The following is a 26,917-nucleotide window of genomic DNA, read 5'->3' as shown; positions in this document are numbered from 1 at the left end:
TTTATTGAAGCTTTTTTGTCTTTTTTAAATGCACACATGCCAGAAATTGGAATTCCCCCCCCAATTTTTTTTTTTGTTATGTTTTGTTTTGTTTTGCTTTCTTTTTATCATTTGGGTATTTTTCTGGTTGAGTGTGTAAGTTTTTCTTGCCTATGACTGTTTTTGTGATTTTGATAAGAAAATTGGGAAAATAAACTGTTTGGAGCAAACCTCCTGAGTGGGCTCCTGAGGGAATTAATTTTCTTTTTTCCCTGTTTTCCTTTTCCCCCGGAGAATTTGTTGTGCTTTTCCTCTAGTGGTTCCATAGTTACTGAGTTACTGGTACTGTACTTATGAGCCTAAAGCTTCAATTTCCTTGCATAACAAGTTTTTGAATATGAGGAAAACCAAATGGAGAGTGGGATCTCAGCTAACCAGGTAGATTTAGATGAGCTATTAGGAAGAAGTTCTCTATATGTGGTGAGACACTGGAATAGGTTGCTCACGGAGGTTGTGGATGCCCCATCCCTGGAAGCACTCAAGGCCAGGCTGGATGGTGTGTGAGCAACCTGGCCTAAAGGGAGGTGTCCCTGCCTGTAGCAGGGGGTTGGAATTAGATGATCTTGAAGGTCCCTTCCAACCCAAACCATTCTGTGATTGTAATTTCCAGAGTCTTTGCTGAGATTAAAAGGAGCTCTGCTTGCTGTGTAAAGGAGCCCTCCCCTTGTGCAACTGTGGGGAGGTGTCAGACACCCGGGAGGCTAAAATATTCCAGTAATATGGCTGTCTGAATTGAGTTAGTTAAACATCACGGCTTGCTTCCTTTCCTTTTTCATAAATCTAGTTTTTTCCTCCAGAACACTGACACGTTCTTGCTTGAATCTTTTTGAGTTGTTTTATTTTTTGGATTGGAACATGTTTCTATCATAGTAGTGTCCTTCGCATTAACCAAAATGTTGTCAGAGTATTGACTATTCAGATCTTAGAGAAATTGTAATTTTTTTTCAGTACTTAATGGAACTAACTTGTTAGTGGAAACTCTGCTTCCTTTTGGCATGTGCAATGCTGAGCACCATCCAGAAGGAGTATTTTGTGGTGCAAATGAGACCACGGCTGCACATTTGTGTGTTATTCTGTAAGCTCAGTTTGTGGGAAGGAATGATAGCACAACTTCAGTAACATATCACCGAGGTGGATCAGGCTGTGTTAACTCCAAAGCTGTAAGTGGGGGAATAGTCTGTTTGTTTGACTTGGAATGAAATGCAGCAGTTCTGTAACCACGGTAGGAAGCTATAAGCAGAAACTGGCAATGAAGTCTGAGTCAAGTGTTTTGCTTGGGAAAATTGAAAGCACTTAAACCCTTTTTATACAATAGCTTGTTCTTATGATGCTATAACTCCCTCCCCATTTCATGCTTCTGTTGCTAGGAAGTTCATTGTATTTGTCACAATGTTTTTTAATGTGAAGGAATATTTTTAAATAATTCAGTTCTAGGCTACAGAAATATGTTAATTCTCTTTAATGGAGCAATAAAATGAAGTTTTAAATAACTTCTGAATGTTAATCACTCTAAATACACTCTGGGATTCATCCAGACCTGTCTTGGCCAGTGCATTTCTCTGTTTTTTTTTTCTTATACATGTGGAATTTGGTGTTTTCTTCTTGTTTTTCCTCCTTTGCTGGCCTCAAACTTAAAGCACGATTAGAGAAGCTCATGAACTGGGTTCAGTGATGTTTTCCTTGGGAGAGGTTCTGCTGGGAAGTGTGTTTGAATGTTGAGTCGTGGCTCACTCGGGCGATTGAGCATCAGCTGTAATAAGCAGAACCCCTCCAATAGCATCACTTCCCCTCAGTGCTGCAAAGCACAAGACAGAAGCGGGAAGAATAAAATAAAGGTTTTGATTTATGGAAATTTGGACTTAGTAAAGCAAACTCAAGATTATTGCTTTGGATGCATGGTTATCTGATGTACACTTGTGTGTATGAATGAGATGAACTTTGTTTAACAGAAGCAGTGTTGCACTATTATACGCTGTGTATGCTGTCTATGTCTTAGCAATGGAATAGTTTATAGCCACCTTTATGTAAGCTGGTTGACTAATTGTGTATCAAATCTTTCTTTTCCAGATCTGGCTTGAGTGAAGTTTGACAAAAAATGCTACAGCGGTTTTGTCTCTGGAAGTGGTTAGCTGTAGGGATTGCCGTGGCTATTATCTTAGCAAGTTCCTTGGCCCTAAATGATGAAGGTAAGGCTTCTGCTGTGGGAATGTAGCCGTGGGAAGGATGGGATGATTCTGTGATTTGTTTGGTACTCCTGGTATCATTACATGAACAAACGGGTGTAATACTTGATAGTAAAGAGGCTTTGCAATAAAGGAATGGTTGGATATGTTGGCATTTGAATCTTCTTGGTCTTTTTCTTAACAGAGGGGTTGATTCATCAGGTAAGATTAAGTGAATAGTTAGTTGCTGTTGGTCAATACTAGACACATTCTTACAGCTGGATTTTGTTTCAGAAAACTCTTCTGATAGACAGGAATATACTGTTACAAAGTAGAGTAATTCTGCGTCTATGACTTGTTCATTTTTTTTTGTGTTAAGTAGTACTTTTTCTTGCTAGTAGTACTAATCATTGTCCACATCTGTTTTTCATTCTGTTCTATCCCCCAGACCAACCCCATATTGTACTTGATTGTGATGACACGAGAAAACTAACTTCATCTTGGCCATTTTTATGTACTGTCATTACAGCTCTTATTCTTGATGCTGAAGTGTATGAGCTGCTTCATGTTTTAGATGCTTGACCTCTGCTTGGATACATTTAGCTTGTTTGCTCATAATGTATTATAGTGAGCCGTTGGGCTTTACGTTAATCTCAGCAATGGTTGCCAAGTGCTCTTTGTGCAGCAAAACCATAGAACCGAGGGAGGAGAGGCTGCGTGGCACCGGGATGTCCCCCAGCCTGTTCAGTAGTGTGACAGGAGCAGGTGCTGGAGAGCAATGGGGAGGAAAGCAGAATGATGGGATGGCAGGGTGCTGTATCCCTTCTGGCTAAAGGAAAAGATTGTCAGGGCAGGCTGAAAATACAAAGCTATACTGCCCACTGCAGTGTTCTTTGTAGCTGAGTAGGTAATGTGATAATAGGCATCTAAAAGGATGTCTCGGATGAAAATAAGGTTGGCTGTGAATTTCACTTGAGCACTAATTCCTAATGATTCATGAATGATGCTGATGCATGCAAACCATGTGGCAAAGATGCCCCAGAAATTATGGTATTAGCCAGTAGGACATTTCAAAATAGGAAAACAGATTCCCCAGGTGTCAGTCCTTGTTATTTTCTCCTTGTTGTCTGACAAACTTCCATCTTCTTACCTTTTTATTAAGGCTTCTTTAGAGGAAGAGAAAGATATTTGTCCATGTCTATATGTCAAGCTGTTGTTCATTAATGATTACGTGCTTGAAAATGCTTAGTGACTTCCTTACTTAGAACAGCTGCCAAGCCTGTACCTAGCAGTTAGTCATCTGTTGTTCACGTGGCTGTGCTGCCTGATGGCATTGCAGGGCAGGAGAAAAGCCCTGCAGCTTCCTGGTTCTGTTCAGGAGTAATGAAAACGGTGTCATAGACAGATAGTAATGGCAGCAGAAATTCAACGAATATGGCTTTTTGTTTGTTTTCGTTTCTTAAATCGCCTTTCAGTATTTTGACTTACCTGCTTCTGGTGTTCCGTGTTTGCAGTAATTCCATGAACACATGCTGGTAAAACTTTTACTCCTGTCACCAGAAAATGGAGAAGACTCAAATACAGAATATCTTTAAGTCATGTCTAAATCTTTTGGATGTCTTACAGATAATAGTCTATCTTCTCCAGCTATCCACCACTTTGAAGGCTGTATTCAGTCCTATCAGGGTTTTGCAGGCTTCCTTTTAGTGTTTTAACCTAGATTCTTGAAATTGCATTTTCTGTTTAAGCCAGTGCTTCAGACAGACTTACAGTGATTCCTGCTAGTGTGACCACCTAACGATATTCCTCCTGGGTTGTTTTTTAAATGTTTTGGCTTGATTCATTTTGTTTAACTCAGAACTCAGGTTTGTGTTTACCGAGGAGGTTTTCTTGTTATACAGTGGGCGCCCTGATGTTCAGTGAATGTACATTTGATTCATAAAGCCAAGAGTATTGTTAACTTACTGGGGGAGAAGTTCAGAAATGCCTTTTCTTGAGGAATGTGCAGCTGAACCACTCCTGATGCCAACTCAGGAATGGATTTATTTTTGTTCCTGTGCTCAGGGAAGTGTGAATTTAGCTAAAAGCGCTTCTTTTATCTTTGATGTACTTTGTATGAACGTCGGTATGCTCTAATGGAGTGAAAAAAAGCATGGTAATTAATTACAGTCCGGGTGGGATATTAGTTACTCAACAACTTTCACCTATCTAATGAGACAAGGAATGTAAAAATGTACTTTCCATTGTATCTCCAGAAGCAAAATAGGAGCCGTGTTCCATGCTTATGTCATTGCAGACAAGTACTTCGGCATGACTTGGGACTGGTAGAGTTGCTTTCATTTGCTGTAATAAAGTTTTGTAATCTAACTTGTAGCAAAAATAACAGATGCTCTCTTCTAGTAATTAAAATTTAAAAATAGCATAATTATTTTCACAGTGCAACAATCAAGAATACAAATGAATTATGACATAAATTATAAGGTGTTTCTTTGCATCTAGCATGCAACTGATCTTTTTTTGTGGCTGTAGCTGTGCATATTTGGTTATTTGCATGTCTGTATTCCTGCATCTAGTACCATTAGCCAGTACGTCTGCTATTTCAAATGCTTTTGCTTGACCTCCTGAGTTGTCACATCCTTCTGCAGCCACAGCAATTGATGGTGTTACTAAGAGACCTCAAAAACTTCATCACTGACTGTCTTGGAAATAGCTGAGGCATCTTGCTTCCTGTACTGTCAAGAAAACTGTCCCAAAATCTCATTTGTTCATTTGGCTCAGTGCATTTGTCTCATTTCTGCCTTGACTTTATTCACCTGCATAGTCTTTCAGTTCAGATGACATGCTTACATCACTGGTTTCTACTTGTCAGCTGAATGAACATTAGAGAACAGCAGTTCCCCCTTTTGGTTGGTGCTTGCTAGACTGAGGGCTAGAATGAGGGCATTTCTGAGGCTGCCCTTGCAGGCTGGGTGCTGCTTCCCCTCCTGTTCCCGGAGGTGCTGCTGTGTTTCCTTCCGCCTGCACTTACTCTGTGGTTGATGGTGTCTGTGCCCTTCACCTACTAACATGTATTTTGTGCATCTGTGGTATCTGGCGGTTATGATGTAATGTAACTCAGTGCTCTCTCCTCCAGTTGTGATTTGCAGCCCTATGTTTGTCTGTTACAGAGGTCTTTGATAACAAGATATTTGTCTGAAATGTTTAGGACAATCTCAGATTTGTACCTTGTTTTGCTTCCATTTGTCCTAGTAACAGTTCTGCCTGGCCTGTCTTGCTCTGAGTTTTCATAGACCTGAAACATCAGTCATGTGGTGTCATGTGCTTGTAGGGTTGGGATCACCTTCCAGGACTGAGCAACCATCGGAGCAAAGGCTGCCTGCCTGCTCGCCCTGCTCAGTTCTTGGGTGCTACTCAGGCTCCTCATACTCATCCGTCTCTTACAGCTTAATACTTGTCCATGTAAAGAAAGCTGTTTGGTATTTCTGCTGCCTCTAGTTTGTTCTTTTCCAAGCAGCAGAAAAGGCTGCAAATAGTTATACTTTTGTTTTCTTCAGTCATCCATTACCTTTAAAGTAAAATTGTCAGACAGGGCCTTGTAATGTGTGAAATGAGGCCAATGGAAATACTTCAAAAGCAATGCCTCCTGTTTTATTATGTTGGCCCACAATATCAGAGGTGGATGTTGGTGTAGAGGCTGAACCTTCCCACCAGTATTCCGTTCCATTTTGTTGCTGTGTGACAGAAGGAAGCAGAGAGGAAGTTGGACAAAATGACATCTAATGTGGGAGAGCCAATGAAATAGTCATAGTATATTTGATAAGCACATATTAGCAGCAATCTTTTGGTCAGTAGAGAGGGCTGCTGCATGGAAATGCTGTCTGTACATGCACTGACGCCACAAACCAATAGAGGAAAAATGGACATTTGACAAATAGCAGATTTACTTTTAAGTCTATATGTCTCCCCTGTCATGGAGGGGACAGCTGTGAACTGGGGGTCCTGGTATCTTACCCCTTGCTCTTAGAAGCTGAAAGGAAGGTGAAAGCAAATCTGACTACTTTTTGAAAACAAAAGAACATGAAAGCCACAAAAGCAAACCTTAACAATAAATAAACAAAAGGAATCAGCTGTAATGAGATCATTAATTATGTTTATGGAAGTGTTTAATGGAATTGTGAAACCTCTGTGGTCTGTTCAATACAATGGCATCTGAAAGACTTCTGATGATAGTTGTTGGTTGGGGTCTTTTGTACCCTTGTGTTTGGTGCTGAACCAGTACTTGTATCTTAATACATATTTAAGTGTAAGGATCTACTCTTTTTTTTAGAACATTTTTCAGTAGTATGGGTGGATTTTGACTTGACACAAAAGCAGTATACTCTTGTGCTCTAATAAGCCACTGGTTACATTTTTTTAATTCCTTACTTTTGACTGCTGTAGCTCTCTGAACAGGAGACATGCCATTGACAGCTGCTCCTTGGCAAATGTGTCACTAATGACTCAGTGGGTTGTGATGAATTCTGATCTGCTTGCTGGAGCTTTTCTTGGAGTATGAGAAACACTAGCAGGGATGCCTCTTCAGTATGGAGATGTCATTCTTGGGCAACCTGAAGGCGTGTATTGTTATTTTCTGTTGCAGTCTAACTTACCACATAGACAGAGGGAAAATATTCTCATTTTGGTTAAGATAATACATGCTGCTTTTTTTTCTTAAGCTAATGAAGACCCTTGAAGGGCTCTATCAACTTTTCCCTGTGTGTAGAAGTATAGGCTTTCCTGAGAGAAATCGAGGAAATAACTGACTTCAGTGGGAACTGCTCAGAAACTGTTTGCTCTTAGCAGGTGAAATGATTGCCACAGACAGAAGTGCTGGAGCACTTGCCAAAACAGATGGAGGCTTTTCTGCAGTGTGTCTGCACACTGAGATGCTGGTAGAAGTAATGACTTAATTACTCTTTTGATTAAACTCTTAGGGTCGGCAGAAATATAATCAGTTGTAGCAATCTATTCTACAAATATTTAAATAATTCTGAGATTTAGGATACAGATTAGAGATGCAGATTTTCTCAGTAATATTTCAAAACAGGTAAGAAATTCAAATTGATTCATGCAGTTATTCATTTAATTGCATGGATTAGCAGAATCACAGCAAGTGAAGTTCAGCTGTCTCACCCTGTAGCTCCGTAACACTGGATCTACAGCATTGAATCTCTGTGGCAAAACAAGAAGGGCTTGACAGCATCTGCCACGTTGGGCAGAATGTAAGAATACATCTCTCAGTTCTCATGCTGAAGATCGGACTTCTCAAAGCACTTGGGCAAGGCAGGAAGGAATGCATCTCCTATGAACTTCAGCATTTACAAGATGCAGAGCTGATTGAGAACTTGTGCATTAATAAGTATCGCTGGCATCTGAAATGAAATAATACTGAGTCTCCTCAGAATTAACCTAATCAAAAGGAACCCAAATATGTTTTTCACTTCATAAGGACTGAACGCTTGTTCTATGAGGCTATATAAAGAATGACCTTACTCAATTAAATAGTCTTCGTCGTTATCCAGGATGGGAGACTGCATTTTAAGTAAGGATTTTCCTGTGAAAAGCACAACTGCAATGTACTTTGTCACCAGGATTGTGCAGGCATAAGTTCTTTGAGCCGTTTTACTTCTGCATGGCACCCATCTATTAGTTTCTGTCTTTAATTCAGTCTAGCACAGTTTTATGCTACAAAAATTGAGTAACTACATGGCCTCACAAATCACTTTAAGAGGTTGCTTTAAAAATGAAATGGTTTCAGATCTCAATGTATGACTGTCAGGCAGGAAATTAATTCAGGAAAATGCATATTTGAATACAAGTAGCCCACTTATCATTTCCTGTGCCCTGTACTGTACATGTACAGTAGAAGAGAAAGATGCAAACAGGTGCTTGCCTACAGGCTGCCTGTGAAAATGTCTGCTCTTTGTTGGAACAGAAGCCATTTGTTTGCTTTGTGAAAGCTCAGTGCTTTTGATTGGGAGCTCGGTCGCTTGTTTCTGCAGCGGTCATAAAGGGAAAGGAGCTGCTGTTGATGTCTGGAGCTCAGCTACAAGTTCCTTTGGAGAGCTTAGTTTTTCAGAGTGTCACTGATAGGAAATCTGACATGCCACGAGCTACACTTTGGGTCTGCAGGAGACCTACTTCTCTTTGGCAAGAGGCAGGTTAAAGATGTGAAGTAAAGGTTTGAGAAGCAAGCTTCATCTTCCTTACTGCTTACATGTTTCATTTCTTTGTCTCCTGATAGTAAAGCCCCTGTGTGCTCCCTGTGATGGATGAGGCAAGAAGCTTATAGTCAGGAAAAGACAAAGCCCAGATCCTAATGTGGAACACCGATGTGATGGGGTCTAGCTTGGAAGGAACCTTGTCTAGGTGCTGACCTGCCTTGCTCTCTTTGCTCAAGCCTTATTCTTTCACCCACAAGGTGCTGCATGCCAGATTCTGATTGTAGTACCCAGGATGCGTAACTGGAAGCACTTCAGGTATCCTGTGACTTAACTGACCTGAACACAATTACTGAGCCAGCACTTCCCTCTGGAAGGAGGGTAACTCCAGTGACAGTGAGCTGAGCTCTTAAAAACAGGAACAGTTGTGCCCATTTGTGGTGTGTTGGTTTATGGCCATAGAGCATGCATGTTGAGCTGAGCTGTCTCTTCCACTGGTTCTTCTTGTGCTTTATTGGTCATATTTGAAAGCATCTTTGAGAGGAAGATATGTGTCTGTGCAAATATATTGGATGGATTGGTGTTTCATTACATAAACAGAATCAGACTGAGGATAAGCTTGTTTTTGAGAATACTGTGATTTCTGTGATCTCCATCCTGTGTACAGATTTCACAGAAGAGATTTAGCAATTCCACTGAAACTAATTCCTTTTACCCAAACAAGGTAGAGTGAATGAGACAGAGCTTTCTCAGGTGTGGGAGATTTCACTCTGGTTTAGAAGGATGAGGTAGGACTCTTGTGTTGCTGGGTAGGGATTATATTGTAAATGCTCTTACTGTGTTTATTCAATAGTAAAGCTTTTCAGTCATGAATATTCAAAACCTCTTTGTAAACATATGCATTAAAATGCGAAGTACGAATTAACAGAATTCTTGGCATCTCTGTTCTAAAGACACTTAAGGCAGCCATCTTCAGGACTTGCTATAGTCCTGCTGCCATCTTTCTCCCTAGGCTTGATTTAGCTGCCACAGTCACATTAGACACTCCGGTGAGCATTCTCTTGTATGTTCAGTTCTCTCTAAAAACCCATTTTTGTGCATGAAAGTCTTTTATCTGTAGAGTTCCAACCCTTCAGCTAAGCACACTGTGTGCTCCTTTTGCTCATAGGTGTCACTGTTCCTCCCCCATACAACTACTTTCCAACCTCCCATCTCATTTTCTTTCTTCTTACTTACACCAACAAGAAGAATTACTTTCTGAATGCTAATGTGAGACTGTCACTAGCTGACAAACTGCGCATGCCGCCACTTCCCTGTCTCAATTTAATCCCTTTTTGATGAGAAGCATTTGCTTTAAACAAGGCACAGGGAATTCTGCTTGACAATAACCTTATGAAAATCAGAGAATAATAAAATTAAGCCAGAACCAACTCATAGTGATACCCATGTCCTTTAGAGCACGAGTTACGTGCATTACAAATTACGGGTCTGGCTTTGAAGCACTTTAAACACCCGATCTGGGTAAAACATTACCTATCCCTGTTGGGATACCATGCTTCCGATGGAGTGGAAAAATGTTTGTAGCTAATTTCACAATGAATAAGACTGTTTAACTGCTTATCGTTACGTGTCTTGATAACAACTACTTGAAAATGAAAGTTAAATAAACCACCAACACCTGGTATTTTTAGAAATCCAGTAGTTAATCTAGAACAGCTACTGTGCAGAGATTATCAGAGACCAGTGTTGCTTAGTTTGCTTCCTTGAGATGGTGCCCATTGTAATTAAAAAGTGTAATTGACGATGACTATTGTGTTTGCTGTCCGGATTGCTTGGGGGCAGAGATCACATGCATTTGTTCTGCTTTCCTCTGAAATGAAGGCTGCTATATCAGAGCGTTCACTGTGAGAGTTTCAGGGCAGGGAGTGGATTTGCAGCTTTTCTGAAGTGCTTACTGTTGTCATTGAGAATCCTCCCCCGGAGCCAGTATGGCTGGTCAAACAGCTCACCTGCTTTGTGCTACACTGAACTGAAGGCCAGAGCTAGGGTAAGGTCTGTTACCTTCTGACTTCGTGGTTCTGTGTTTGTTTCTTGGCCAATACATCACCCTATATGAATTAGGATCTTATGATATGGATCAGCAGGGAAGCAGTTCTGCTTCAGTTCAGTTAACTCATGTGTCAGGAAAATTGCTTCTAACTGCATCAATAAGGGGGATGTTTTACTATGTGGCAAAGCCAGCTGATTGAGCAGTGTGATATTGCAAGGACACTTCCAGTTACAGCAGCAATAAATTCTCATTTTAATTACTAAAGAATAAATATCAGTAGTTCTTTGCTGGGGGTGGGATAACAACATGAAGGAGTAACTACTTTTTCTGTTAATATTACTGCTGGTTTTGGAGAGACTGCAGTTTCTAGTTGTGTGTCCTGTAGTGCCTGGTGAGTAAATACTTTCCCAATAGGTAAGACTTCACATATGTAACATGAAATTACCAACAGAGCAAACAGAATGGACTTAGAAGGACTTCTGCATTGAGAACATCAGCCTGTATGCATGGGTATGGTCACTGGGTTTCCCTCTCTGCTCTTCTGGGGAATTGCTGTTGAAAGATTAGAAATGTTTTGTGTGGCCAAATAAACCTTTATGTGAAAACTGAAGGAGGCAGTTTTGGTTATTTGAAAGAGAAAAAAGAGAGTGTTTTACTGAGTTGTTGTTGTTGTTTTTAATAAATAATCATTCTCTGGTGTAGCATATATTAAAGCACTGACTGCACTGAGGATCATTCTCTGGTGTAGCACATATTAAAGCACTGACTACACTGAGGCCTGGAAAGCCTTAAATGGTGCAGAAATGAGTCCTAAGTTATTCTTCAGAATCCCACTCAAAGATGCTAAGTGGATTTTTGAGACAGAATATTTAAACAGGTTTGTTCCATGTGCGGATTTTCAGATGTGTAGTTTCAGCTCTGTTTTCCTTTCTTCAGCACCTTTTTTTGTCATTCCTTCCAAGTTTTCCTTTCTATTTTACATTGCAAAATTCACTGGAAGAAAATATTTGGATACTCTTCTTTACTACATTTATAAAAAATTCAAGTTCTTATAAAGTATTTAGTAGCCTCTTGATTTCAGGCCTTGCTTCTCGTGGAAGACTTCAAGCACCCTGATATTTGCCGAAGGAGCAACAGGGTCAAGCAAGCACAGTCCTGGAAATTCCTGCAGAGAGTTGAAGATAACTTTTTTGACAGAGGTAATAGAGGAGCCAATGAGGAGAGGTGTGTTGCTGCACCTTGTTCTTAAGAAGAAGAAAGGGCTCCTAGATACCTGCTGGGAAAACAAAACTGTGAGCTGAAACCAATCCAGGAGACTCTTGGAGTCGATTGATGATAACTTTCTGGTCTGGGTATGGGAGGAACTGAGCAGAGATGAAGTGTTGCTGGACCTGTTGCTCACCAGTGCAGAGGAGACTATAGTAAAGAGGTTGAGATTGGAGGTACTGTGGGCTGCAGTGACTGTGTCCTGATCGAGTTCATGACCTTCAAAACACAGACCTGGCAAAGACTGGAGTCAGGACTTTGAACTTGAGGAGAGCAAACTCAAGGCAGTTTAAGGAATTGCGTTGGATGAGATCCTCTGAGAGACTGTCCTTAGGGACATAGGAGTGGACCAGAGTTAGCAGCTCTTTAGGATATCTTCCTGAAAGCACAAGAGCTCTCTTTTCCCCCTGCATAAGAAATAAAACAGAGGAGTCAGGAAACCAGTATGGCTGATCAATGACTAAAAACTTGGTCAAACTGAGGGATAAGAAGGTCATGTATATGCAGTAGAAGTAGGTACACGTGGTCTAGGAATAATAAAGGGAAGCAGTCCAGACACGCAAAGATGGGATCAGGAAAGACAAAGTGTGTACAGAACTGCACTTGTTGAGGGATGTGAAAAATAAGAAGGGATTCTACAACTACGTTAATCAGAAGAGGCAGGTGAGGGCGAGTGTACCCTCTCTGATAAATAAGAAAGGAGAACTGGCTATAACAGACATGGATAAGGCCGAGGTTCTCAGTGAGTTTTTTGTTTTCAGTCTTTACTGGCAGTTAGGCTTCTAATGTCTTTTGTGTCCCTGAACTTCTAGGTCAGGTCTCAGAGAGCAAGATCTCTCTCACTGTAAGACCAAACTAAGTCTGAGGCCACCTCACATGATGCTGAATGTGTACAAGTCTGTGGGGCCGGACGACATGTCCTGGAATTCTGAAGGAGCTGGCTGATTGGGTGCCAAGTTGCTCTCCATTATCTTTGAGCAGTCAGGATTGTCAGGTGAAGTCCCTGGTGGCAGAAAAAGGGAAACATCACTCCCATTTTTAAAAACGGAGAAAGACAAACGTGGTGGCTTTCTATGATGGAGTGACGGTATTGGTGGACAGAGGAAGGGCAGTTGATGTTGTCTACCTTGAAACCTTTGACGTAGTCTCCCACCACATCCTTGTCTCTAAATTGGACTGATATGGGTTTGAATGGTGGACTGTTCAGTGGATAAAGAATTGGCTGGATGTTTGCAGCCAGAGGATTGTGTTGTATGGCGCAAAGTCTAGTCAAAGGCCAGTGACAAGTGGTGTCGCCCAGGGGTCTGTCTTGGGACTGGTACTCTTCAACATCTCCATCACTGATGTAGGTGGAGGGATTGAGCATTCGAGGAGGCACTGGCTAAGTTGGCTCATGGTACAAATTTGTATGGCAGCACAGCTGTTCAAGAAGGACCTGGACAGACTGGAGTGTCGAGCAGAGAAGAATCTGATGAGATTCAACAAGAACAAGTACAGAGTCCTGCACCTGGAGAGGAACAACTGCCTGCATCAGTACAGGTTAGGGGCTGACTTTCTAGAGAAGCTCGGCAGAGCATGATCTGAGTGTCCTGGTGGACAGCAGGTTATCTGTGATCCAGCTGTGTGCCCTTGTGGCCAAGAATGGTATCCTGGAGTGCATTAAAAAGAATGTGGCCAGCAGATCAAGAGAGCTGATCTTCCCCTCTGCTCTGCCCTGGTGAGGCCACACCTGGAGAGCTGTGTCTCATTCTGTACTCTTTAGTACAAAAAGGACTAGGATCTTCTTGAGAAAGTCCTACATAGGGCAGCAAAGATGATGGGGTGGTCTGAAGCATCTCCCTTTTGAGGAAAGGCTGAGAGATCTGAGGCTGTTCAGCCTGGAGAGAAAAAGACTGAGGTCTTATCAAGGCTTATATACTAAACAAGATGGGGTCAGGCTCTTTTTGGTGGTGCCTAGTGGCAGCCAAGACAAGGGCAGCGGGCGCAAACTGGAACACAGGAAGTTCCATCTGAGCATGAGGAGCAATTTATTTATTGAGGAAACTCCAGAGGTCCCTTTGAATTCTGTGAGTGTTCTGTGAGTGTGCTTTCTATGCTAAATACAAAAAAGAAGTTGTATTTATCAGTGCAGATGGAGAATTCCTTGAGAGGAAGCCTGAAGGGTTACTTATGATGCTTAGTTTCTTAGAAGCATTTAAAGGCTTGCTTGAGTCTTCTTTTTTTGTTATTTGAAAACAGCACAGTAATTTCTATGTGAGGAACAAATTGACGTTTCTTGGAAGTACTGCAAAGCCACAGTGTGGCCTGGCCTCACTAAATCCATTTGATAAGGATTGTTCTGTGTGTGACAGGAGAGGATTTTCAAGTTAGTGGGTTTTTTGTTTTTAATTTAATGTCTATAGGTGCATCTTGTGAGCCATCTGTTCCCATGACCTTTTACTGTTTTCTTGTGTGTTTATGGGAGAAAAATATGTGTTTGTATGTCATTTGTACCTGAACAAACTGATGCTACAATTGCATCCGTTACGAGTAAGTTTTTACTGCCTTAAGTTTTGTTCAGTAGCAGACATTAATCACTCAAGGGTGAGTTGTTGTATGGCCTTCAGTTTCCTTGTAGAGGACAGATTTTGATTACATTTTCTCTTCTAAAATGCCACACAGTTTCTTACCTGAAGTTCACAAATAATGCTTTTCCTTGGAAAATCTGTTGAACTTTCATTTAAATTATGTACCTGCATTTTCTGTTAAGGACAGTGATACGTTCTTGGAAGTTTTCATGGCCAAGATAATGTTAGCACTGGTAGTTATTTTTAAGTTTCTTGTTGCAAAGTGGTTGTGTTTTGCTCCTCAGGATAACAATATGGTATCTTCTGCAAAAGTCAGACTGCTTCTATACATGCAGTGTGACTTTGGCACAATAGATGGTTTTTGCTCAGAAGAGTTCTGGAGTCATGTCTGGATGAGCAGAGCCTCTTCCTGGGCTGCGTTAGTTACAGACTCATAGTGTAAAGGCATGTCTAAAGACCTGTTTCGTGGTGCTGTTGAATTGAACTGTTTTATTTAAACTACAACATTTTGTTTCTCTTGAGGGAGGAGGCAGAATGATTTTTCAGGTGAAAATTGACTGGGGATTTAGAAGAAAATGGGCAATACTTGTGCTGAGATTGCAGTGAGATTGAGAATCCTGCTGCCACCGATGGGCTGTAGCTGCTCTTTCATTCTATTGGGCAGTATCTCTAAGGTGTACCCATAGCATCCATTTTCTTAATCTCGAATGCGCAACCTGCAGGAAAGCAATATTATTTTTTCTTTAATGAGCTTGAGCACTTGAGCAATTAAGACGACATAATTGAATGAACCTAATCAGGAAGACATGGAAGCTTGCCTCTGGGATGCTGCTCAAGGCAATTGCTCCTCATATCTACACTTTTATCTCTTTAGTTAATAGCACCAATGGGTATAGCAGCACGGGCTACTGATTTCACAGCTCAGGCGCTTAGCAGTTTTGCTTCATTTTCATGCTGTGGGCCTTCTCTTCTGCTAAAGAGGTAGTGATTAACAGGTGATGAGAGTCTCTGCTTGGTTCTTAATGTTCTGGGTGCTCAGAGAGGAGGGCTGCTCTATTTTTAGTGACTTTGAATTGCTCAGCCTGCAAAACTCCAATGAAGCCAGGTGCTGATAGGCATGATCCCTACCCAGTTCCGTAGAATCTCTGAACCTGTTGTTTTGATAATTCAAGTAGTTAAGAGCACATTGCTAAGGAATGACAAACAGAATGAACGGCTTCAGATGAACAACTGTTTTCTTAATTGTAGTCTTACAGCAAACTACATTCTTACCCTCTACCAGGTAAGCCATATTTTAATTGACATAAAAAGTCATACTTAGTAATGTGTATAATCAATAGATATCAAGATGTTATAATCACAATATAATCAAGAGAGTTAGGCAAAGTAGACAACGATAACAAAAGAGAATAAGTGGAAGAGCTTACCCTTTGGCTGGGCTCACCATAAAACACCAAGAGAGGTGATCTCCAGAAGAGATCCTTCCCCTTTGGTAGCCAGCTCTTAAATAGGTCCAGGAAGGGTGGAGCCTGGCTCCACCCCTTCCAGCAGCACAGGTGAATTGCCTTCACCTGTGCTCCTCTGCCTGACTCATGGCTCGCCTCAGGTGATCAATCAGAGGTTCAGGCCGTGACTCAGCAGTTCCCATACAGTAATGAAATGAGTCCAACACAGCTTTGTGTTTTCTGTGTTTTTTTTTGTTTGTTTTTTTTTTTTTTTTTTGCCCTGAAAGTCCTTGTGGGTACAACCTGGTGGCGAGTGAGTACAAGACATAAGAGAAAACTGCTTGTTCTTTCAGTGACCAATGGCTTTCATGACCAATGGCTCAGGATTTATTTTCAGTTGTGCATCTACCTAATACAAAATTAATCAAACTCTCCATTACAGACAGCCTGGGTATGGAACAGAAGCTGAGAACATTTGTGTTGGTCACAGTATTTTATCAGTATCAGTTTGTTAGATAACATAAAAAGAATAAATGGGCTGAAATGCAATGGGGAGAGTTGTCTTGGGCACTACTGGGTGCTAAGAAAGTATTTGAAACATACAGAAATATCTGTGCAATTGCAGTATCATCTACAGGATCATTTGAAGTGCTGTCTCTTGGATGAAACCTTGCGGGAAGAATTTGAAAGCCTCCTGTCTCTTCATATTCCCTCTTAGAAAGGTGAAACTCAGTCCAACTTGGAGGCGTCACTTCTATTCTGCTGCTGATGGCCTCCATGTATTCTGTGTTTTCAAATTGTTACGGTTTTGTAGTTTAAGGAAAGACTAGCCCTCTTGTCTTGGTGATATAAAACTTGTCTTAATACACATTTAGATGGGATTGACTTAACAGGTAGACCTACTGATGTTTGTCTTAATTGGTTAAATGCCATTTTGAAATCTGCTTAGGTGTATGTATTGATTTGGAGGGGAAGAGGAATTGCTAATGGGATGAAGCTGGCACTCTTTTAGCAGCTCTACTTCTTCACAGGAGCTGAAACGCTGAGAAGACCTTGCAAGAATATCAGATCAGTCTGAATTTCTGCCATAAAACATGATCATCTTGTTGAGCATGTTTTCCCTTAAATTTTTAACAGTCTTCGTAGTACAAAATTGAATTTCTGCATTTTATTTTAAATAGTCATTAGCACTTGTAGTAGTTGATTTGTTAACTGTTATTATGCTGTCTCTACGGTAATCTTTGGCATCATAGGAAGAATAACATGGTTTTAGCAAAAGATTTTTTCTGGTGTCTTCACTTATCTGAGGAGGTAATGAAAGGTGGAGATTTTGAGGGTAATTCCTATGTCCTATAAGATGATTCTTTAAAAAATATTTTCTAAGCAGGAACAAATTTAAAAGGAAATATTTTGAGGTCTCAGGGTCTTATTGCAAGAGATATGAAATGGCTTTTCCAATACAGCAGAAATATACTGATTCTGTCTTCTTGCACGTTAGCTGTTTTTTGATGATAAACGTTTCTGACAGCTGATATCCCTTTATTGTCACTGATGTCCCTTTATTGTTATTTATTAAAAAATAAACAAACAAGAAATCTTACTATCTGAAGTGTACAAGTTTTGGGAAGAAGTCTTCTGGTGCTCCAAGCTTGGAGACCTTGCATATTGGCATTGGCCCCTTTGCTGCAGAGCCATGTTTTGGGGTGCTTGGAGTGTTCTGGGGATCCCAGTGGGTGCTGGAGACCACCATCTGCTGTAGGGTGGGGAGTCATGCCAGCCATGAGTCTCATCCCATATTTCTTTCATCGCTGTTGTGTTACAGGAGAGAGGTCTAAAATATATTAAAAAAATAAATTCTTTCCAAGACCAAGCTTTTTTCTTTTTGTACAAAAGTGTAAGAATATCCTAGCAAAAGGAACAGGCACTGCTATAGATACATGTTCTTGAGAAGTTATCATTACCATTGTATGTGGGAAGGACATGAGTTATAAAATTGAGATTTCATCATTTCTTGCTCAGCAAAATAGATATCAGAAGTGTGGATTTAGAAGAAAAACAAGTAATATTTTATAGCTATTTAATGATCAAGTCCTTGCTTTTATAATTATCTAAGGTTCAGGCTTTTTGGACTCAGGCTGGGTCTGTGTTGGGCAGAGAGCAGCTCAGACTTGAATTACTGAATTCATCGGACCATCATTGATTAAGCAGACACTTCAAAGGACTTTTTCTGTGAAGTCTCCTTGCTTGGTAGTTTTCACAGATGAGGAAGGTGCAGATGGCTGTTGCCATCAGACAGGTCTCAGCGTTTTCCACACAAAGAGAACTTGATGAAGCCACAGGCGGTAGATTGTAGGAGAACAGTTGATCACTCCTTCATTCTGCTGCTACACCCCTGCTTGGTAATAGGCTTAAAAAGCCTCCAGGTCTCAGCACTTCTTTAGGCTGGCTGGTTTTCTTTGTTGCTCAAGTTTGGTGTGAGGTCTTTTGTTTGACTTACCTACAGTTTTCTGGTTTCAAGACCAAAGGAGAACATCTTCAAAACGCTCCTCACTGGTTACTGAGTCATTCTGTTAAGACACATCTGGATCTGTATTTTAAACATGAACACATCCAGGTCAGTAGTGCAGTGGGCTGTTTCTGCAGGCAAGGTGTAGGGCTTGCTCTGGTATATGAGCAAAAAAACCCTATAGAGCATCACAACCATGGGACCCAGGTAGTAGTCCCCTCAGCATTGGGCTGCATTGGCCACAATTTAGTGCAGAAAGAAGGAGACAGTTTGAACTGTGCAGTTTATCAGATGCAGCTGTCGAGGTCTGCTTTGGCTGGCTGCTGGTAGCAGTGCTAGGTGAGTGCAGGAGGATCTGAAGAAGCAAAGTGCCTTTGGGGCAAGAAGCCCCCTCACTCCCCATGCCTGCCCCTTGGATTTTCAACCATTACATCTTTTCTGGTGTATTTTATCAAGTGTTGCTTTCTGAAAAATGTTGCTGAAATCATATTCTAGTAAGAATACGGCTCAGTGGTGTTTTCAGATGGCAGTATTTTAAAGTTTTACGTGGTCTTTAAAAATGAAAAAATATTTTGGTGTCTATCACAAGACTTCATGGTGTTTGCTTCTGAATGTTCCTTTTGAGGTTTTCTATTAATTCTTCCTTTCTCCCACCTAATCCCAGTAAGCAGTCTGGAAGACACCAAATTAAGATGTCCATGTCTGATGTGTACAAAAAGAATGGTACTCTGAAAGATGGAAACAGCATTCAGGGAGATGAGAGGCCAGATAACTAAACAAGATTTCAGTGGCAGTGGCCTTGTTGCTGAGCCTGAAATCTAAAAGTCGTATATAGACCATTTAGGAAGACGGGAATGCATTAGACATGTGATAGGGAAAAAGGAATTTCAGAAATACTGAAAACTGTATGAATCTTTAGTGCTCAGTGCATAGCTGAGTTAAAAGCAGCTGTAGTCAGCTTCTAAAATTTTACTTCATTTGAAGATATTACAGCTGTTCTGAAGTCGTCCAGCACATTTGCATGGTCTTAAAAATTACTTCTGGTTAATAGCACTTGGGGGTGTTTCTTGGCACGGTATCATTTTTTGTGTTTTGGGGCAGAAATATGACTATTAAAAGGCTCTGTCAACTCCAAAACTGCTTGTAAAATGGAAGTTGTTGCAGTCTGAAGGAATATAGCTCCAAAGATAGATGGTACTGCGTTTTTCTATAGCAGTAAAAATAAAATAGCAATACATAGCACTTGCAGGGCAATTTCCACGTAGCAGACCCTTTATAGATATTATATCTCTATGAAGATGTTTGAAGAATGGAGAAATAAAACATCAGAAGAAGTCAGCTGTTCGGGCTGCGTATTCTGAATGAAGGCACGTTGTCTGAGGCTATGCGAGCAGAACTTAGAATAGCACTCTTACTCGTTTTTGTCCTTTTTGTGCTTTATTATCTATCAGCATTGCCTTTTCTTCTGTTAGAAGCCAAACCCAAAGGAGATGCAGTCAGATGTAAACAGCAAGATTAAATTGGAGTGGAGTTGTTGGATCCAAGCGATGAATTGTACAGTAGTGCTTAACTGAGCCATTAATTTTCAGCCTGAATCAAAGCACAGAAACTCAGTTCTAAGAAGAGTCCCAAACGTGCTGGAATCAAGCTCAAGTTTGCGGTTGTTCCTTCCCAGTTTCAACAATTAGAGATGTCTTTCAGGAAGAACTCAAAATAGTCTGTGAAAGCCCTTCTTATGCTATTTTCAATGCAGAGCAATTGCTGCACAAGCCTACTAATGTAAAGGTTATGCCAAGCTTATCCTAAATGGCACAGCTGTAGTTCTGAATTCAGCAACGCAGGAAACAAGCCAGGACTTTTTCCCCTGAATCTGAGTTGCTTAGTTACACGGATAGCTTAAATGTATGGCTCTGTGTAGCTCTTTATTAGGATCAGTCTTCTATAAGTCGAGGTGTTCAGAGAGACCCTTTCATGGCTTTTTTCCCAATGAGCATCTGCTGCTGAATGAGCAGACCCCTGTCTGGGTTCAGCCCATGATACCATTGGCCTTCTGGGCTGTAGGAGCACGCTGCTGGCTCACATCCAGCTTTTTGTCCATCAGGACCCTGAAATCCTTCTCCTCAGGGCTGCTCTCGATCCACACATTGCCCAGCCTGTGTTTATGCCTGGGCTTCCATTCTCTTTGTGGAATCCATAGGTTTGTAGGAAAGCTGCTGTGTGATACACATCACCTTTCAAAGTGTTTTCCACGTGGCTTTAATGTGCGTGCTGATATTGACTAACTGTTCAATTTAACGTTCCAAACCTCATTAGTGCTACAGAAAGTGGCTATAGCCTGAACACAGTAATTGTATGGTGTGATTTCATGACTGGCAGAAATCCTAGGTCAGCAATGGATGGATGCTGAGAAGGAAGAGAGCCATTTTCAACCACTGATGGTGTTTAGCATCTGATCTTGGTTCCAGTGATGAATTAGGGAATGAGAATCTACCTTTTATTCTGCCTCCAAAGGAAGTAATTTCCTTCCTTGAGTACGGAGTGGAATTTTATTGAAGTCTCTCAGATCCAGCTGCATATCTGTTAGGACTGAGTCAGTTTTTTGGGGGCTGCCTGTCGTCCTACAGCCCACAAATGTTTGTTAAAATAAATTAAAAAGTAAAAAAAAAAAAAAAACAAAACAAAAAAACAAGCAACTGTTTAGTTACATTTGAATATCTGAAAGCAAAATTAAATGCAGAATAAAATGTAAAATAATGTAGAGTACTAATTGGGTATTTTTGAAACAGCTGGAGGAAGAGCTGATGATTAGCAAACTGTAGTGGATTTTTTGTTGTTGTTGTTTTAATTTCAGGAGCACCCAGGAGGAGCTGGCAGTTATTGTACTGGATTGTGGCCCTGGGAAGATTCTTTTGGGCTGCTCCTTCCCCTGCAGGGCCATTGGTGTCAGTGTGGCTCATTTTGGCTTTGACGCAGGGGCAGGACTACATAAATGAAATGTTAAAGATTGCTGTGTTACTGGGAGCACCCAGCCCTTCTTGTAAATGATGTGGGAGACCAGATTTGGGTTACAGTCACTTGAAATTGTAAGGCCGTATGGGGCAAGCCATTTTCATTATTGAACTTTTCAACAGCTAATGTGATTGCATGCCTTGCAGTCATGATTTAATGATCACAACAGTCAACGGCAGGCACTCCTCCCACCTAATTCAAGTGTTGCATTTAGCTTGAATTTAAAGATCTGTGAAGTGTTACAGGTGTGGTAGAGGGGCTGTGAGTGGTAGGAGGGAGGAAAAGGCAGCTCATCCATGGCAAAGCCCCGTGCCATGCTGGCTTTCTTTGGCTGTGAAGTGATTGGCATGGAGAGAAATGCTCCAGGTATTGCAGAGGGTGGACGGGAGGTGGCACTGAGGGGGTGAGGATGAGAAGAATGAGGTGATGATGAGGCAGTGCCAAAATACAGGACTATTCAGATTGTCGGCTCACACTGTGTGACCTTGGCTGAACATCTTCCTTAGAGCAGTGATTGAGGGTTTCTTCTGAGCTATCTCATTAAAAATAATTAGAAATTAAAATAATGAAAATTAGCTGTCAGAAAGCAAGTGGATCTTAGCCATGTAACTGTTCCATGAAGAGTTTATTAAATAGGTTTTCACTAGACTCACAAGGAGACAGGCACTTTGTCTGCCTTGGCTTTGATCAAGTAATTGTAAAGCAAAAGCACTAGCTAGAGGAAGCTGGAGTTAATGACAGGAGCAAAAATGCAGGCTCTTAGCTTTATAGCCTCTTGCTTTGTTTGCCTGATGACTACTGCCTTTTCTGGGAGATGCTTGTGTTGGGGGGACCTTGCTGCATCACCAGTACATTTACCAGTGCTGCTGCTCACACATAAAATAGGATTATATTGTGACAACTGTAGCTGGAGAAGCTCGTTTATACATGGCCTTTCTTCAAGCAAGTTCAATTAAGCATGGTAGGACTTCTGTGACTACTCCATTATGCCCAAGAATTTCACGGGGGCAAGAGATCTCTTGTAAAAGGAGCCATGTGATGGAAGTAAACCATCCCAGCATAGGAACTGCAGAGGTCTTATTAAAAACAGCAGCTGTTATTTGGGTGAGCGTCAGTGTTCTGGTATGATAATCTGCAGGACTGAATTGGAAGAGTTGAAAATCTCCAAAAGATTTATATGGAGGATTATAGTCAAATCGAAGGTATTTCAAAACAAAACTGGAAAAAAAAAAGTTAATACTTCATAAGTCAGCTTTGCTGCTGCAATTATCTGTGCTTGTTTCTGTTGAATAAAGCCATTTATTACTGTAAAGTAATTTTTCTCAAGTTCTTTAGGAAATTTCTGTAGGAACTTGAGAAAAGAACTGAAATTTGTAATAATGCTAAGAACCATTTCTGTGTAATCTTGTAAGCAAATTAGGGTAGTTTTTGAAAGTGAAGATCTTGGGTTTTTCTGCTTTCCCTGTGGAAAGGGTGTTCCAGGAGCTGCTTTATCTTCCAGTCTAAAATAAAAAGTAGTTCAGGCTGGAAATCCACTTTTTTTTTTTTTTTTAAATTTGTGATCTGCTGTTTCTCCTTTGCGCTCACAGTACGGTGCTTTGTTTTTTCATGTGTGCCCGTACTCAGATAGTGCTCTTTTGTTTAAGCTTTAACACTTTTTTGGTGTTTTCTCTTGATATTTACTCATGTGTGTTTTTAGAAAGATTTCCTTTCCCTAGGCTAAGCCATTCAAGCCTCTGTCATCTTTGTGGGATGGTGTCTCCATCCAGCTGATGGTGGGAGTAAGCTTTCCATGCACCTCTTTCCCTTAGAAGATGTTTTTCACATCAGTGTTTCCCTCAAGGTCTTCCTGGTATTTACGACATACGACTCATCTTGAAAGGTTTTGATTTTAATTATCTCCCTTGGAATTGGAAATTTGTATAACCCTGCAGTTTTAAACTTACGTATTCAGTGTATGCTGGTGAGCACGAAACTAGAGAAGGCTGTGGCATTATTAAGTTCTGTCTTTCAGAAGGGGATGGAGGGATGACAGACATCCTAAAACACGTTGGTATCTGGTATTTGGCTAGTGCTGGAGTAGTTAAAATCACATGAAATGATAATCTATGCAACCAAACTGCAAGTGGTCACAGTTCTTTTTAGTTGGCACCATGAAGATGATCCACAGCTATATATGCACACGTCCTGTTAGACTTCTTTTAAAGTAGCTGAAGAATCAGGTTTTGCTGTTGCTCTAATCTTTTGACTACAATCTATCTCATGAAAAAAATCATTGCTTCATCTGCCCACACTCGCTTTAAATCCTTTGCAAATGATGACCAAACTTGCAGGTGTGCTGTGCCTTTTCTCTGAGATTTTCAGAATCCAGAGTTCAGTGCTGAGCATTTATTTCAAGCATATTTTGTAAAGGTTTGATTCTAACGTTAAAAATTCTGATGTGTTTGGTGGAGAGCCAATCAATCCTAAGCTGCTTTTGGTATTCAGAGTCACGATTACCCTTTAGAAAGGCGTGTTCATTCTGTGGGATTAAAATTTCTCCCTGGTTTGGATTTTGTTTTGGTGATGTGTGCACTGATTGCTGCTTGGTGACAAACAACAGACCACTCGTGAAAACACTCTTAGCACATTTATATCATTGAGCTTCGTTGCACTCACAAAGAGCATGTCAAAGGGTTGTTCAGTTAGCAGCTTGTAAACTTCTTGAAAATTCTAAGAAATGTTTGTGGGGCCATAGTAGTTATGATCCTGTTATTTTTATAGCAACCAGTGAATAGAATAAGAGCATGAAAAAAAATCTGTGTTTCAGGTAGATAAGCAAATATTACTTATCTTTCCAGAGATTGCTCCTAGCGATGAAAACAGCAATGGAATGGAAGGTGTAGTTTTTCAAGTGGTCTGTTTACTGTGTTAAAGTACTGTAAGCAAAAGGTATGCAAAGTTTATGTATGCACCTACAGTGTGTGTGAGAATATGAAGAAAAGCTGAGCATTTGCTCACCAAATGAACTTGCATAGACTTCTTAGGATAGCAAATGAAGGAGGTAAATGAAACTACGGCTAAATGAATAGGAGTATGTGTGTGCCCACACCAGCTTTCTGCATTTTATCTTCTGAGCAAGGTTTGCCCACACAGCTTTTAAAAATAAATAAGTCAAAAGATAAATGATGGGACTGTGGTATCATCAGTGACAATTCAGTGGCATTCGGGATATTCATAAATACAAGCAGCCTCCAAGACTCATGCTGTCACTCACCAGCCCAATAGCAAAGCAGTCACTGGAGGAAAGCATCATGCCACAGAGTTGCCCTTTGGAGGTCTCACTTGAGCAGGCATCTGGATAAGCGCTTTGCTGCTTTCGTCTTCCTTTGTAGGTGTGGCTCATGCAGGGTGAAATTACAGCATGGAATGAATTAGCTGCTGCACTTCTGTTGAAGTCAGTGAGCGTGTCATTTTTACTGGAGGCTGGGAAGTTGTATTTTATCTCTCTTTGCTGCTGCTCTTAGTTTACAGATGATTTTGTAGTGGGATTTTGCCTCAAGTATTTAGACTTCTCAAGAGATACGGCGATGCTCCAGCGCTTGGGTAGAAACCATACAGAAACTGTATCCCTTTGGGTCAAAGCCAGCTGTAGCCATAAAATGATAGAATTACCAAAGTTGGAAAAGACCTCCAAGATGATCCAGTCCAACCATCCATCTGCCACAAGTATTTCCCACTAACCCACGTCCCTCAGTACAACATCTTCCTTGAACACCTCCAGGGATGGTGACTCTATCATCTCCCTGGGCAGCCTGTTCCAGAGCCTGACTTCTCTTTCAGAGAAGAAATTTTTCCTGGCATCTAACCTGTATGTGTGATATCCGGTGTCATCCTCCTGGCTGGGCCCATGCAAGTTCTGTATGCAGTTCTGTGTTGAAAGGGGAAGGAGAAATCTTTTCTTATAGCACGCTGTTCTAGTGGCACTGTGGGGCTCTTTAAAAGTGAAAAGTACTTCTTAATTAACTTTTTATTTTTCTTCTGTGTGGTTTGGAGAGGTAATATTTTTCTTCTGTTTAATGTGGAAAATGAAAGTGTTCACAAAATGTTCATTGCGAGTAGTATACCTGTTTTTATATTTTTTAGGACTACACCTATGCGTTTGCTAGCTCTGCATGTACTGCTTTTATCTTTGAAGCTATCATTTCTGTAAAGCAACAAAATCTTACTTATTTTCTTTCGTTATTCTGCTCTGCTTCCATTGATGCCTCTAAACTTTTGACTCCAGACTGGCAATATGAGGGTAAGATGGCAAAATGAAACTTCCTGAGCATTGCTTGTCTGTCTTTAATTTTTATTTCCCTTTGAACATTATTAAAACTCTTCTCACTCCCTTTCATTAAACCCTTCTGTTGCAATTAATTCAAATTATTTGTTTCTGTTGTGAAGCTTTAATTATGATTTATACCTTTTAACCATTCCCTTGTTTGTTTTTATTTATTTGGGATAAACGACCATCGTATTATACTTGTCTTGAAGGACTCTGCTTCATTGTGGTCCCTGCAAGGCACGGAGATGTTCGTAGTGTAGCCATCAATGCTGTAGTGTGGTATGTGATGAGGATTTGGTGTGTGTAGTTGTGACATGGGAAGGCAAGCTCACCTAAGAGAGGATGTAGGAATCTGTGTAGTTCATGCTCTATAACTGTTAGTTTTTAAAAATGGATCAACATCTGAGATATTAAATTCTCGGTCTCCTTTGCTTTACAGAGTTTAGTTGAGGAAAAGATAAATGAAGAGCTCAGATTTTGATCTTCTGAGTGTAAATGAGCTGTAAAGTATTGTAGCCTATACATGTCATATTTCAGAGATGCTTCTCTTCGGTATGCTGAATATGCAAAATCACAAAACAGACCAAAAGAAACACAAAATCCTTTCTCTGGAATCAGAAGTAACTTCTCTTTTTATCTTTATAGATTGCAAGTTGGCCAGAACAGGTCCTCCAGCCACAATAGTTCCCATCGATGAAGAGAGTCGGAACGGTGAGTGCCTTTTGTTCTTGTGACACAGCTGCAGTCTCTGGTTGGGGCATAGAGGCTCCCGCAGGGAATGAGGTGCCTGTGTCTGGTCTGGCAGCTGGGAACCCTATGCTCTGCTCTGAGAACTGGTCTGTGAAAACCTCTCCCAGTGAGGGATGGTGGTGGGAAGGGCAAAAGGATCCACTGTTGTGACAGCTGCTGCTTCTTACTGACAATTATACATCTTAATGACTTGGCTCTTTCACCTTGAGCTGCTCACCTGAGAACGTTTCTTCTTTTACAAAGTACTTAGACCACAATTATTTGTAATACACAAGTAAGTTAACTACCTGTTTGCTCCTATGTATGCTTGTTGTTATCCATTGAGTTCTTCAGACATCACTCTGATTTCTTTTTTGTTTAGATATTTACTGTGGTAAGGTAAGACTTGAAGGCTTCTTTCTCTGAAGTTTGATAAGGGTGTTAATGTTGTATTTTGGGTCTCCCATGCAGCTTTCAGAAGGTTCACTGTTAGTTGTTGTTCTTTGGTATGAGCATTAGTTATGGATACCTCTGTGGCAGGACTACTCAGTTGTGGGATTTGATGCTTATGTGTTTGTTACCTTTCTGGGAAGGTGTCAGATGGTCTTGAGTGGCAAAAGCCCTTGATTTACATG

At 40.8% G+C, this 26,917-nt stretch overlaps 1 protein-coding gene across 9 annotated transcripts in view; it reads left to right on the top strand.

The window, feature by feature from the left end:
* The window catches only part of PCDH15 (protocadherin related 15), a 678,253-nt gene that overhangs the window by 367,107 nt on the left and 284,229 nt on the right, over nt 1–26,917 (top strand). For 5 of the 9 annotated variants that reach the window (XR_007376985.1, XM_048944598.1, XM_048944595.1 and 2 more), the window contains exons 6-8: nt 2,107–2,225; nt 25,512–25,526; nt 26,199–26,264. Coding sequence is in view for 8 of the 9 variants with exons in the window: in XM_048944598.1 (XP_048800555.1) it covers nt 2,135–2,225; nt 25,512–25,526; nt 26,199–26,264 (172 nt within the window). In the remaining variant the exon portion in view is untranslated. The remainder of the gene's footprint in view (nt 1–2,106; nt 2,226–25,511; nt 25,527–26,198; nt 26,265–26,917) is intronic. The other 4 variants (XM_048944599.1, XM_048944600.1, XM_048944592.1 and 1 more) reach the window with 1 other exon arrangement.

This window comes from Lagopus muta, chromosome 5, assembly GCF_023343835.1.
Source record: "Lagopus muta isolate bLagMut1 chromosome 5, bLagMut1 primary, whole genome shotgun sequence".
Classification (NCBI taxonomy): Eukaryota; Metazoa; Chordata; class Aves; order Galliformes; family Phasianidae; genus Lagopus; species Lagopus muta.
The sequence above is the reverse complement of the archived record's forward strand: the minus strand, read 5'-3'. Positions and strand labels throughout refer to the sequence as shown.